The sequence below is a fragment of the Lepus europaeus genome, chromosome 8, assembly GCF_033115175.1.
Source record: "Lepus europaeus isolate LE1 chromosome 8, mLepTim1.pri, whole genome shotgun sequence".
Classification (NCBI taxonomy): Eukaryota; Metazoa; Chordata; class Mammalia; order Lagomorpha; family Leporidae; genus Lepus; species Lepus europaeus.
In genome coordinates, this window is record NC_084834.1 from 91,948,382 (window position 1) to 91,963,475 (window position 15,094).

General features: G+C 40.3%; 1 protein-coding gene across 7 annotated transcripts in view; it reads right to left on the reverse strand.

Annotated features, from left to right (window-relative positions):
* WDFY3 (WD repeat and FYVE domain containing 3) overlaps positions 1 to 15,094 on the reverse strand; it is a 309,773-nt gene that overhangs the window by 70,355 nt on the left and 224,324 nt on the right. For 4 of the 7 annotated variants that reach the window (XM_062198530.1, XM_062198529.1, XM_062198525.1 and 1 more), the window contains 6 exons: positions 14,130 to 14,250; positions 13,704 to 13,921; positions 9,287 to 9,522; positions 7,298 to 7,432; positions 4,560 to 4,778; positions 2,772 to 3,005 (listed from right to left, as the gene is read on the reverse strand). In XM_062198530.1, the coding sequence (XP_062054514.1) occupies positions 2,772 to 3,005; positions 4,560 to 4,778; positions 7,298 to 7,432; positions 9,287 to 9,522; positions 13,704 to 13,921; positions 14,130 to 14,250 (1,163 nt within the window). The remainder of the gene's footprint in view (positions 1 to 2,771; positions 3,006 to 4,559; positions 4,779 to 7,297; positions 7,433 to 9,286; positions 9,523 to 13,703; positions 13,922 to 14,129; positions 14,251 to 15,094) is intronic. The other 3 variants (XM_062198527.1, XM_062198531.1, XM_062198528.1) reach the window with 2 other exon arrangements.

The following is a 15,094-nucleotide window of genomic DNA, read 5'->3' on the forward strand; positions in this document are numbered from 1 at the left end:
CCTCTGATCTCCTATATGGGTGGCAGGAGTCAAGGACTTGGGCCATCTCCGTTGCCTTCCCAGGCACACCAGCAGGGAGTTGGATCGCAAGTGTAGCAGCTGGGACTCAAACTGCAGCTCATATGGAATACCAACCTAGCTTCTTTAAGGCAGCAGCTTTTTTTTTTTTTTTTTTTTTTTTAATGATTCATTTGTTTATTTGAAAGTCAGAGTTACATAGAGAGAGAAGGAGAGGCAGAGAGAAAGAGAGGTCTTCCATCCACTGGTTCATTCTCTAATTGACTACAACGGCCGGAGCTATGCTGATCTGAAGCCAGGAGCCAGGAGCCAGGAGCCAGGAACTTCTTCCTGGTCTCCCATGCGGGTGCAAGGGCCCAAGGACTTGGGCCATCCTCTACTGCTTTCCCAGGCCACAGCAGAGAGCTAGATCGGAAGTGGAGCAGCTGGGACTTGAACTGGTGCCCATATAGGATGCCAGCACTACAGACAGTGGCCCTACCCGCTACGCCACAGCACTGGCCCTGGTCATCTCTCAGAGTGTTTTCAAATTTGCAAAGGGGACAAGCTCTATCAGGCATGCTTTTTAACTCAGTCATATGGATTTTTGATGAAACTGATTGTTTTCCTGCTAATATTAGACACTGTGCCCTGGTTAAAATGCTTAGCATGACAAGTACCTAAAATAGGTTAATGATTTCTTTTAATTGACCAAGTTTAGATATTTTCACAAGAGTAGATGAACATCTTGTGTGGCTTTAAGATTACAATCAAAAAGTTAACTGTATCAGTCACTAGAGGGAGTAGTGAAAGCTCACATTCAGTTGTCAAACTGTTGAGAGCACGTAGAGGTTCCTTAGCCAGAAGCAGTCTTGTACACATTGAATCTTTTATATATGATATTATTTTCAGGAGCTGGTGCTATAGCATAGTGGGTTAAGCCTATGCCTGTGACACTGACAGCCCATGTGGATGCTGGTTCAGGTCCCAGCTGCTCCACTTCCAATCCAGCTCTTTGCTAATGGCCTGGTAAAGCAGTAAAGATGGACTACATGCTTGGGCCCCTACACCCATGTGGGACACCTGGAATAAGCTCTTTGCTCCTGGCTTCAGATCGGCCCAGCTCTGGCCGTTGCGGCCATTTCAGGAGTAAACCAGTGAATAAACGACCTCTCTCTGTGTCTCTCCCTCTCTGTCTGTAACTCTGCCTTTCAAATAAATGAATAATTTTTTTTTTTGACAGGCAGAGTGGACAGTGAGAGAGAGAGACAGAGAGAAAGGTCTTCCTTTACCGTTGGTTCACCCTCCAATGGCTGCTGCGGCCGGCGCACCACCTGATCCGAAGCCAGGAGCCAGGTGCTTCTCCTGGTCGCCCATGGGGTGCAGGGCCCAAGGACTTGGGACATCCTCCACTGCACTCCCTGGCCACAGCAGAGAGCTGGCCTGGAAGAGGGCCAACCGGGACAGAATCCGGTGCCCCGACTGGGACTAGAACCCAGTGTGCAGGCGCCGCAAGGCGGAGGATTAGCCTGTTGAGCCACGGCGCTGGCTAAATGAATAATTTTTTTTAAAAAGATATTATTTCCAGAGTCCCCAGCATGTACAATTTAACCCTATTTATATGACTTAGTCAAAGGAACATGAATGTACAGGCAAGAAATCATATGTGAAATCCCTTTCTGTGTCTTTCATTTTCTCTTGAGATTTTTCTAGGTGAACATTTTCTAGTATTTTTCAGGGATGGCTAATTTCTATGGCCACAGTGAGGCCAGTTAAGTCCTCATGGTGCAGCCAATTTGCATCACATATCAGGAGAATGGTCAAGCAACCCACAAGTTTACTGCTCTGAGGAAAAAATATACTGAGTATCTCTTATGTGCATTACCATGTATCTTTGGCTGCAAAGGATACTAACAACAACAATACTTGGTGGTGATGGGAGACAGGGATGGTGGTGAAGTTATGAGGTGAGAAGACATCACCACTAGGTGCTGCCAATGTCCAGGGAAAGGCTGGCATGCTACAGCCTAAGGCTAAATTCAGTTTGGGTCTGTTGTAGGCAAAGTTTTACTCCTCATTCCTTTATGTACTATATGGCTGCTTTCTGGCTATGATGGTAGAGCTGAGTAGTTTTGACACAGACTCTGTGGCTCACATAGGCAAAAGTATTTACCATCTGGCCCTTAACAGAAAAAGTATGCTGAGTCTTAGAGAAAGGGCAATAAATGATTGAACTGGGGCCATGTGGAAAAAGAAGAGTGAGACAAATGGACACAATCTAAAGCAGGGCTGGCATTGTGGCACAGCAGGTTAAGCTGCCATCTGGGACGCTGGCATCATATTTGGGCACCAGTTGCAGAATCAGCTGCTCAACTTCTGATTCCAGCTCCCTGCTAATGTGCCTGGGAAGGCAGCAGAGGATGGTCCAAATCCTTGGGCGGCTGCATCCAAGGGGGAGACCCAGAAGCTCTTGGCTTCTGGCTTCAGCCTGGCTCAGCCTTGGCCATTGTGTCCATCTGGGGAGTGAACCAGTGGATGGAATATCTCTGTCTCTGTCATATAAATAAAAAATAAATCATTATTAACCAAACAAAAAGGGGGGGTTTAAAGCATGTGCAGGATTAAATTATTTTCATAGCTCATGATATGTCCTACCTACACATAACTCAGAACTAGAAATATGGAAGGTATTCAGCACAGAACTTGCTTGCTTGTTAAAATCCAAATTATAAAAGCTATGCAAAAGAAATGGAAATGTATTTCTTTGTCTTTACCTCTAATAGAAGATCAATTAGTGGTGTTTGTTTGCTGGCAGGTGTAAGACAAAGGTTGTCTATTATTAAGACCCGCATAAAGTCAAAAACAAACTTCTTGGCTGGGTGATTGGTCAGATACGTCTTGGCACCCACATTGCAGTACTCCGATTGGCTCCTATTCATCCCTGTGTCTGCTGCAAAGGCTTTGAACTCTTCTGCTGGAGATCCAACCTCATCATCAAGGTCAGTCACCTGGTAAAAGCAAATGGAAAGATATGATAATTGCATAAGACTTTATGTGACAATTTTGTATTTCCTAAAAGCAAAATTGTAGCAAGAACATATTCTCCTTCACATATAACTATTTAATCTATTCAGTGCATTATCTCACTCTCTTTTTCTTGATCCTTGCTTTCAAGGCAGTAACTTGGCACCATATGTTAAGGTCACTCAACATACAGTCTTTTGGAGTGACCACCACCAATAAATCTGCTTTATGTTACATTATATGTCTACTGAGAATAACTTCACTTGAACAAAATATGAAAGTACGAATGACTATGTCTATATATTTGAAATCTACTTTTGAAATTTCAGATAAAAATATGGCATAGAGGGCCAACACATTTTCTGTGCATTAATAAAACCTCAAATAAATAAGCAAAACAACAATAAAACTAGTGCCAATTTTGAGCCAAGAAAGAGAGAAAGAAAAAGTGGGAAATGATGAGATGCTAACAAGAAAAAGACACTGGGTTATTGGGGGCCAGTTTCTTTCTTTTTTATTTTTGTTATTTTAACCAAAAATGAAGATTCTAAAATTATAAACAAGTTATAATCTTAAGGTCATGGGGTACAGTGGTCTTTCTCCTAAAATTACTCACAATATGAAAATATCTAATCTCTATGTGGGGGAAAAAACACTTATAGAAGATAGTTTATTCCAGGCCACAGAGTATGTCTAGAAATAAGAGAAACTTCATGAAATTCTGAAGTGTTTTGGGGCCAGGTTTAAAGGACAAAAGAAATATCGATGCTATACATGATTACAGTTTAATAATTTTTTATTAAATTCATACAAAATAAGAAAGATAAAGCTGAATACAGTAAGTTGAGCAGAACCAACGACCCACATATACTTTCATTTGATAGAGACTGTCAGCCATATAATTCACTTGTAAAGATTATGTACAGCAAACGTCTAATTCCTGAAATAAGATAATTTTTGTGCGACTCAGGTTCTAAAGGACCAGCAATTATTTACAGAAGGAAATTAGTAATAAGGGACTTAGAGGAATATAGTAAATGGAGATAAAGGAAGTAGAGCTCATTTTATTTTAGGGGAAAGCAGATATAACGTGTGGAGAGCGAGAGATGCCACACAGTGACACAAGAGGTGATGTATGAGCTTACGAAATTGTGACTTGGTCAGAGGCTTAAAAGATTGACAGGGGCCGGCACTGAGGTATAGTGCCTAAAGCTGCTGCCTGCAGTGCCAGCATCCCGTATGGTCGCTGGTTCGAGTCCCGACTGCTCCACTTCCGATCCACCTCTCTAGTATGGCCTGGGAAAGCAGTAGAAGATGGCCCAAGCCCTTGGGCCCCTGCACCTGAGTGGGAGACCTGGAGGAGTCTCCTGGTTCCTGGTTTCGGATAGGCTCCGTTCCGGCCATTGTGGCCATTTGGGGAGTGGGCCAGTAGATGGGAGACCTCTCTACCTCTCTCTGACTCTCTGTAACTCTTTCAAATAAATAATAAATAAATATTAAAACAAAGAAAGAAGATTGACAAAAAAGTATCTGCTAACCATTGGAACAGACCAATTCCAGTTTTGACATTTTCCTACCATCTCTGAATAAGGGCGAATATTGAAGGGGAAGACGGTTGCTGCCAATGCACACAAGAAATCAGGGCTCATCCACATGGAGGCAAGGTCTGGAACATTGTGATACAAGTATCTAAAGAACTGCATGAGTGTCACAGGATATTCTCGGAGCCAAGAGCCCTCTTCTTCTGATTGCCAAGGCTGTCACAGAGATAAGAGAAGAAGGAATAATTTAGAGAAATGAACACCACTAGAAACTGCATAAAGAATCCATCACTTCTTAAACCAGATGCATGGGTGGTCCATTTATAACCAAACATATGCAAACAAATTGAGAGGTTAGTGGAAACAAAAACAATCCTCCCAGAAACTGTTCATGCATTTCCTGGAGTTCTTAGAGCTCAGCTAACTGGAGGGGCTGGTTTGCATCACTCATCTGTAATAGCAAGGGTACTGCTAGTACCAGTGGTGGCCCTATCACCATTAATGTTGCCCCACTGTGCATCACACGGACAGTCAGGAGCAACAAAAAGATAGGGATGTCAGTTCACCTTTTTGAGCTTCCAGCTGTCACATGTACAATAAGAGTTATGAAACACAACAATGAGGATGATTAAAAATAACCAAAATTTAAAAAAGAATATATTTGAACATTGTATATTTGCTGAAACCTTCCCAGAGAATGCCTTTATTTTTAACTTGGAATTTTATATTTGTTTAAGAATAGGCACCAAAACAAAAATCCAAAAGCATTCTAAATTAATACACTTAATGGTAATGTTCTGTTCTTAGATGGAGTAACAATAGATCTGACTAAAATTAAATTTGTCAAGTACATGTAATCCAAAGATTCTAAGTTAACATTTTATCTAGTAATACATTGTGAAAAAAATTACATCATTATTCCAAGTATCCCTGTAAGATAAGAAAATACATTTCATCATTTGCTTTTCTAACTCCACATCTCTCACCTAGAAACAATTAGAATAGAAACAAACAAATAAACCTTGCAATGACAACATTTCTAACCTCAAAATTATATTGATTTTAAAAGGTCAAATAAGGGCCAGCACTGTGGCATAGCAGGTTGGGCTGCTGCCTGCAGCAACAGCATCCCATATGGTCGCCAGTTTGAGTCCCAGCTGCTCTGCCTCTGATCCAGCTCCTTGCTAATGTGCCTGGGAAAGCAGTGAGGATGGCTCATGTGCTTAGGCCCCTGCACCCACAGGGGAGACCTGGAATAAGCTCCTGGTTCCTGGAGCCATTTGGGGAGTGAACCAGTGGATAGAGTGTCTCTCTCTCTCTCTCTCTCTCTCTCTTTATCTCTCCCTCTCTCTCTCTGTAAATCTGCCTTTCAAATACATAAAATAAACCTTAAAAGAAAGAAAAAGGGGGCTGGCACCACGGCTCAATGGGCTAATCCTTTGCCTGCGGCGCCGGCACACCGGGTTCTAGTCCCGGTCGGGGCACCGGATTCTGTCCCGGTTGCCCCTCTTCCAGGCCAGCTCTCTGCTATGGCCCAAGTCCTTGGGTCCTGCACCTGCATGGGAGACCAGGAGAAGCACCTGGCTCTTGGCTTCGGATCAACGCGATGCGCTGGCCGCAGCGCGCCGGCCGCAGCGGCCATTGGAGGGTGAACCAACGGCATAAGGAAGACCTTTCTCTCTGTCTCTCTCTCTCACTGTCCACTCTGCCTGTCAAAAAAAAAAAAAAAAGAGAGAGAGAGAGAGAGAGAAAGGGGTTGGCTCTGTGGCATAGCAGGTTAAGCCGCTGTCTGCGGTGCTGAAATCCCATGAGGGGACCAGTTAGATTCCCGGCTGCTCCACTTCTAATCCAGATCCAGCTCCCTAATAATGCATCTGGGAAAGCAGCAGAGTATGGCCCGGGTGCTTGGGCCCCTGTACCTGCATGGGAGACCCGGAGGAAGCTCCTAGTTCCTGGTTTGGGATCAACTCAACTCCAGCTATTGTGGCCATTTGGGGAGTGAACCAGTGGGTAGGAGAGTCTCTCTGCCTTTCCCTCTCTCTAACTCTACCTTTCAAATAAATAAATCTTTAAAAAATAAAAAAAATCAAATAACATTATTGTAATAACATATACTATATGCTATAATATATACCTACCATATACTAATATATAATATATGGTAATATAATTAATGTATTATATTTATATAATATTATGCTAATTATTATAATATGTTTTATATATATTCATGAAGCACTTACTATACGCCAGGAACTCTTGTAAGTAAGGATTCATGTGTATACTAACTTATTAAATCATTACAACTACCATAGTCTTCTATTATCACCAGCAGCCCCAACATGAGGAAACGGAGCTACACAGAGCCTAGCATGTCTGTAATACCAGAGGTGGGACCTGAACCCAGGAAGGTATCCAGAGTATCTACTCAAAGGCACCGCACTGTCCATCCTTAGATTAGAGACAACAAAACAGAGAGGCTGAGGTCTCAGAGATCATGTGGTCAATAAATAGGCTACCAGAGGATTCTGTTTGAAAAAAACTTATCATATGTGAATGGAAGGGGAGAGGGAGCGGGAAAGGGGAGGGTTGCGGGTGGGAGGGAAGCCATGTAATCCATAAGCTGTACTTTGGAAATTTATATTCATTAAATAAAAGTTTAAAAAAAAAAAGAAAAAAAAAACATATCATAGGCCAAGTGAACCACCAGAGATCCAGCAACACAGCAAACTTACTGAGTTCAGCATACTGCGGAGCATGCCCAGTAGTAAAAAAGCCGCTTCTGTACACACGTTATGGATAGAAGAGACCACGGTTCCACTGGAGGCAGGAACTCCAAAGATGAACGTCCAAATAGAGTCCAGATCAAACTGCAGAGGTCAGAGAGGACAGATTAGTCACTATTATTTTTTTAGCAGAGACCCGCACAAGTCCTAACTTTCTACAATTTTTTCAAAATTAGTTTTAAAGTGAAAAATGATAAACAGTCTTGGTATCCTTCCACCCTACATTGTAAAACTCATTTGCATAGCTACAAAGAAAAACTGAATACTAGTTATCATCCTTTCTTAGGTATATATGTTAAAAACACTGCTTTCCACTTTTCTAAAGAAAGCAAAGAAAAATAAAATGCATATTAAATATCTGAGAGGTGGCATTATAGAACCGATGATTTTAAGCAGGAGCATTTTAGAAAGCACACAGAATTCACTTCTTTTCCATTCTCAGAAACGTTCTAATTCAATTTTAGATTACTTCCAGATAAGATTTAACAAAATAAAAACCAAATTAAGAAGATTTATTCAAGGCATTTTATATAATATTTTATGAGCATGGTGTCATGCATATTTTGAAAAATTACATAACCAAACTCTGCTAAGCATGAATTTGTATCTTGATTTAATATAAGGGTACAGACTCAGTGTTTACACTTAAAAGGTTTTGTCAACTACTAGAGTTGATTTGAATAGCATTTGGCATTAGGATGGAAACACAGTTGAATTTAACAGCTATAATTCCTAAGTCTTAGAGTGATCAAACATAAAGTACGTACAGACACCCATAACAGTCCTCACTTAGAAGTCAAAATAACCCTTATTCTTTTCCTGAGATGGATGTTATCTAATATTAAAAAATTAAAAACTCTTTTATAAATCTGCTCACATCTTCCCAATTAATATCACAGAGAGGGGTCAGTGCTGTGGTGTAGTAGGTTAAGCCTCCGCCTGAAGCACTGGCATGTTCCCTGCTAATGCACCTGCGAAAGCAGTGGGAGACAGCCAAAGTCCTTGGGCTCCTGCACCCATACTGGAGACCCAGACCGGAAGAAGCTCCTGGCTCCTTACTTCAGCCTGGCTTAGCCTCAGCCAAGGCAGCCATTTGGGGAGTGAACCAGCAGATGGAAGTTCTCTCTCTCTCTCTCTCTCTCTCTCTCTCTCTCTCCTCTCTATCTCTGCCTTTCAAATAAATAAATAAATCTTAAAAAAATTCAGAAAAAGTTCTCATATATAGTCAGTTAATTTATGGTATACAACCACTCCTCAAGTCAATTTTAATTCTATGGAAATGAAATAATACGTTTAGATAAAACCACATCAATCGGGGCTGGTGCTGTGGTGCACAGTAGGTTAATCCTCCGCCTGCGGCACCGGCATCCCACATGGGCACCAGTTCTAGTTCCGGCTGCTCCTCTTCCGATCCAGCTCTCTGCTATGGCCTGGGAAAGCAACAGAAGATGGCCCAAGCCCTGGGCCCCTACACCCAGGTGGGAGACCTGGAAGAAGCTCCTGGCTTCAGATCGGCACAGCTCCGGCCATTGTGGCCATTTGCAGAGTGAACCAGCGGACGGAAGACCTCTCTTTCTGTCTCTCCCTCTTACTATCTGTGGCTCTACTTCTCAAATAGATAAATAAATAATCTTTAAAAATTCACATCAAGCAAAAGAATCCTTTAGATAGTCATTAAAACATTATCCAAAGTCTTTACACATATATAAAGTAACCACTTTAGAAAAAAAAAAAAAGCCAACAAAGGACAAAGGACTTCTCTTTGGATAAATATTCTGCCTTTTTTTTTTTTTCCCCAGATTCTTCTATTCCAAATTAAATCCTCAACATGAGAAAAATGATGGAATCAATAGTTGGTTTTACTGTGATTAACCCATTACCCTATTGTGACTTTTGGGTACAAACAGGCACATTTACATCTTACTAGGTAATTCCTACCTGGCAACCCTGCTTACATCGGCTGCTGATGACAGGCACACTGACCTGCAGGTTCTCAGGCAGCTCGCTCACTGGCTGCTGCAGAAACAATGCCATGAGAAGAAAATAGAGGGCAGGGACATTAGTGTGTTTAGGAAGGAATGACTGCAGAACTGGGAAACCAGGAAAGTGACAGGCATCCCGGTTAATCTCCCTGACTGTTGATCTCCCACCAGCACTCCTGCCCACATTGAATCCTAAGAAGAGAGAAAGGAAACAATAATTACAAGACTGATTATAGATAACCATGCTGCATTAAGAAAGAAGTACGAAGTAACTCAGTGTGTGTGATGTTTCTATTTAGACAAGATTAATGTAGGCAATTAATTTTCCAATTGTTGGAAGTCATCCTTCAGTCAAAAGTTTAACTTGGCCATCTGTCTGACTTTACCAATCCTGTCCATTTGGATGCAGGTTTTGAAACACAGCTGAAGCAAGTAACAGTTTGAAGTTACTTCTCAAGATGATACAAATTCTACTCAATAATAATAAAAAAAAAAAGGTCTCAGAAGAGTTCTCTAACCTTAAGGCTTATGTTTCCCTAAGCAGGAAATGACATTCAAAATACAGTCAAAATATAGATTCCATAAAAGTATAACTTAAAAAATACTTATTATAGTATGGTTAACATACTTCATTTGTCAGAAAAATCACCATCAGCTAGTTAACCTTGAATAATCTATGAATTTACAGACAATACCAAAAGAAAAAGCGAAACATTCCTCTTTCCAACATGATCTGTGAGCAGCTGGAAGCCCTGGGAGGGCCATACCCACTGTGGCTGAGCTGCCCACCCCAGGCTTCTCCAGAACACAGCTTGCTCAGATGGCCAGCTCTCAGGAGTATGACTTCTAGAGGATGGGTGTTTCTATCAATCCTGTCTCCTCTGTTAAATAACTAATTTCAAGATGCAACTCAAAGATTAGTTTTTTTTTTTTTAACCACAACAAATCTAGGATAATGACTAAATTTCAACATTTTTGTGAATAATGACCAATAGATTTTTACTTTGCAGCAATGATATTTCAAAGGGATACTCAAGGGATATTCACGTTTTTTTTAAACTTCCTTTTTCTAGGATGAATTAAGCACATATTTGCAATTACTATGTAACATAATTCACTGTGCCTTCCAGCTAAGTTGTTTCTAAAATATATTATCCTGGGGCCAGCACTGTGATTCAGTAAGTTAATCCTCCACCTACAGTGCTGGCATCCCATATGGGCACCGTTCTAGTCCCGCTGCTCCTCTTGATTCAGCTCTCTGCTATGGCATGGGAAAGCAGTAGAAGACGGCCGAAACACTTGGGCCCCTGCACCTGCCTGGGAGACCCAGAAAAAAGCTTCTGGATCCTAGCTCCTGTGTTCAAAATAGGCTCAGCTCCGGCCATTGCAGCCATGTGGGAAGTGAACCAGCAGATAGAAGACCCTTCTCTTTGTTCTACCTCTCATTGTCTATAATTCTACTTCTCAAATAAATAAATAAATAAATAAAATATTATCCCAACTGACTGTTAAGGGCAATGTGAATTAATCTTTTAAAGTATGCTCTACTAATTAACAAAGAATTGTATATCAATTTACCAAGTTCTTTCAGGTACCGTCTCATCTCTAAATCACAACGAACACATAAGTTCCAAATTTGCAATACCATCGTTATAATGTGAAAAATAAGTGACTTGTTTAAAGTCACAAAAGCAGTGATTGGTGATACCATAATTTGGAGCCTGATGTCTCCACAGCCCCAAAGATTAGAAGACATCGAATTGATTTTTGTTGACAGTAAGTTTTAAATGAAGTTATGAGAATAAAGAAAAAAAGTCTTGTGCTTGTATAAAATGGTCTTTTATACATTAATAGGAAAATGAATTTTGATTAAACTGCAGGTCATAAAACAAAACCAATACCAGCGTTCTCAGTTTCCTTTCTAAGGTCTTACATTATTTTTCTCCTATAATTAATCTTAAAAAGCATTTAATATACGATTTGCAATTAAGCATTAATTTAAATTCAAGTTACAGCTACATGGAAGGTATTTTTAGGAAGAAAAATCTGATAAAAACCAGTAAATGTACGTACAAGTTTAAATGTTAGGTTGCTTATAAGATCTAGGAGAGTGGCCGGCGCCGTGGCTCAACAGGCTAATCCTCCGCCTTGCGGCGCCGGCACACCGGGTTCTAGTCCCGGTCGGGGCACCGATCCTGTCCCGGTTGCCCCTCTTCCAGGCCAGCTCTCTGCTGTGGCCAGGGAGTGCAGTGGAGGATGGCCCAAGTGTTTGGGCTCTGCACCCCATGGGAGACCAGGATAAGCACCTGGCTCCTGCCATCGGAACAGTGCGGTGCGCCGGCCGCAGCGCGCTACCGCGGCGGCCATTGGAGGGTGAACCAACGGCAAAAGGAAGACCTTTCTCTCTGTCTCTCTCACTGTCCACTCTGCCTGTCAAAAAAAAAAAAAAAAAAAAAAAAAAAAAAGATCTAGGAGATATAGAAACAAATGAGATGATATCTGTATAAATATAAATATACACACATATCAGGTAGATATTCTGGGCAAATTAAACTACATGGAATCAAATTTAAATTAAATTGAAATTGAATAAATATATACATTTCTTCTCTGGGATGAGGGCAGCATATGAAATGTCCAAGCAGTTATCTGTGGAGGATTAACAAATCTAAGGCATGAAGTTGGGCAGAATAGATGTGGTAAAAGCACCTCTTCTGGAACAGGAAAAGCACAGGACTAACAAAGAGAAGACAGACCCCTAGACACTTAAATTGCGTAGCCCAGAAACCTTATGTAGTTAACAGCTTTAATTTCCTAATTTGAGAATTATTTTCTGTAAGATACAACTTATATACTATAAAACTATATCTGGCAGCAGAATCATGAAGGCCAAATGAGATGACAAATCTTAAAGAATTTTGCAAACCACACACAGTACATAAATCTTATGACTATTGCTGCTCTGGGCCTTTAAGTGGCTGTGCTGTCAATTAGCACATAAAACTCACATGTTCAACAGAATTTGCTTTGTGCATCTCATTGTTTATTCCCTAGTGGCTATTATAAAGGTCAGTAAGCTAAATTTCCTGCTGTTAAACTGTTCATAATAATCACAGCTGAAGGTTATATCTTCCTTAGTGTCCATGCAAACCAGTGATCTATTTTTCAGAGTGTGAAAGTACCTATAATGATAATGTAAAATGTGTATTTTAAAGCAGACCATTTTCTTAAGAAATCATTTCACAGTGAATTACAAGTAGCATCATTTCCTTTTATAGCACATACAAAGTTTCTATAAACATTTTACACACGTGAAATAAGCTAGTACTACACTGAAAGCTCTGTATTCCTACAATTTGCTTTGGTATTTGAAGTATTGCAAGCAGAACTGAGATACTGATACTTTAACAGTTTTTGATAAATAACCTACATATTAAATTCTGATTCTCTAATTACCCCACCTGATAAGGGTAAATAGATATTCTTGATGCAAGCTCCTAAAGATCAGACACATAAAAATTATTGATTTTAAAATGTAATGTTACAGCCGGCGCCGCGGCTCACTAGGCTAATCCTCCGCCTTGCGGCGCCAGCACACCGGGTTCTAGTCCCGGTCGGGGCAGCGATCCTGTCCCGGTTGCCCCTCTTCCAGGCCAGCTCTCTGCTGTGGCCAGGGAGTGCAGTGGAGGATGGCCCAAGTCCTTGGGCCCTGCACCCCATGGGAGACCAGGAGAAGCACCTGGCTCCTGCCATCGGATCAGCGCGGTGCGCCGGCCACAGCGCGCCTACCGCGGCGGCCATTGGAGGGTGAACCAACGGCAAAAAAGGAAGACCTTTCTCTCTGTCTCTCTCTCTCACTGTCCACTCTGTCTGTCCAAAAAAAAAAAAAAAAAAAAGTAATGTTACAGTGAGATTTTGCATTTTAGAAGTAATTTAAAAGTTGAATGACTTATCTTCAAATATATATATTCAATGTTAAGCTCATTATACAAACAGAAACATATCAGTTCAAATAAGTCTGATTTTCTAACAGTAAGTGTTTGAAAAATGACAGAATAAACACTGAGAATTTAAAAAAATATTATTAACTCAGTTCTACTGAGAGTTTACGTATAGATCAGAAAGGGAACTGTGCTATCATAAGGAATTCCATGAGTTTTCAAATCTTAATATCCTGTCTCTGATTTCAATTTCATTAGCAATCTAAAAAGTCAAATTTAACATCTCTTAAGCTTTTCACTCAATTATTAATTAAAATTCGTAACTCTTAATGATTATCAGATAAATTACAGAGTATAAACTTACATAAAATTTGAAAGGAAGCATAATTACACAATAGTTTTTTAAAACAGCTGAGTTTCAACAGCCCATACCTAATACTGTTCCAATCTTATTAGTTAAGACAGAATCTGTCTGTTCAAGCCATCCTCCACCACTGAGTCCTTCTTTAAACTTCATGAGAATAGACTGATTACTCAGTAGGACAACAAGAATCCTCATGGCTGCAGTAACTGTGGTAGAATGTAGGTGTTCTTCCATAAACATCATGATCCAGTCGAAACCCAGTGTTTTGACCAGCTCTTCACACGCTCTATTCGAAGAGAGATACATCATCAATGTCAGGGATTACAATTTCAAATTAATAAAAATAAGACTAGGGTTCATTCTTGAGACACTACACATTTAGGATTTTATTTTAAAAAGTCTATTTAAAGCTAGTGGCAGTTCCCTGCTTTCCTGTAACATGAATTAACTATATTAGCAACGGGTATGATCAATTCCAAAAAGGTTTTACTTACTGCAAATTAATGCTTGTCTTTTCTTTGGATGTATAAACTAATTTTAGCAAGATATCTAGAAGTCTGTTCCTCAAAAGTATAAGATTAGCAGACACGAGACCTCCAAACTCCTCTTCAGTTCCTAAAATGAAAATGAATACACTAACTACAATGAAGAGAAAGCATCCGACAGGGTTCTTTGAAATCTCACTGAAAAATTTATCTTTTAGAAATCCTTTTCTCTAGAAAAGTTATTTTTTTCCATCAAAGTGGAAAAGACAAAGGGTCAGTTACATCATGTTAGTTTGGAACCCTGAAAACTGTGCATTTCTGTTTGGCATTTTCGAAACTAGTGATAAAAAAAAAAAAAAAAGCTATGAGCCCTTTTGTTCATATGAATAATCCCAGTCTCTCCATCAAATGAAGACAATACAAACAAAAATACTCACAAAACCTCGACCCCCAAGGCCTTAATTTCTGGTTTCTGTTTGAAGAATGTAGCTACACTTACCAGATTTAAAAAGTGAAGATAGGAACAGTGAACTTATTAAAAAAATTGATTATAAAAGAAAGTTAGAATTAAAATGCACAGAAGAGAGGCAAATACAAAGAGACAGTGGAGAAGAAAGGAAGGAAGAGAGCTCAGAGGCTGTCAGTGGACAGGGCTGAAGCACGCAGGACTGGCAGCAGTAGCACACAGTCACCAGTTCTAAGAGCGAGCAGCTATTGGTTCATGAGTCCCAGTCAGCATACTTTCCTTTACTCTAGAACTGAGCCTCAGGCTAACCTTTACTATGATTATATACTTCTATTTGTTTGGGCAATAGACTATTATTACCTTTAATGCCTATTTGGCAACTTGTTCATTAAAGATGCTTCAAGCTCACTAAGGGGATTTCAAGATCCCACCCTCTTCTAAACAGCATACACTACTAATTTGCAAATTGCCTTATCAATGCATGCCATATGATCTAAATTGCAATAAA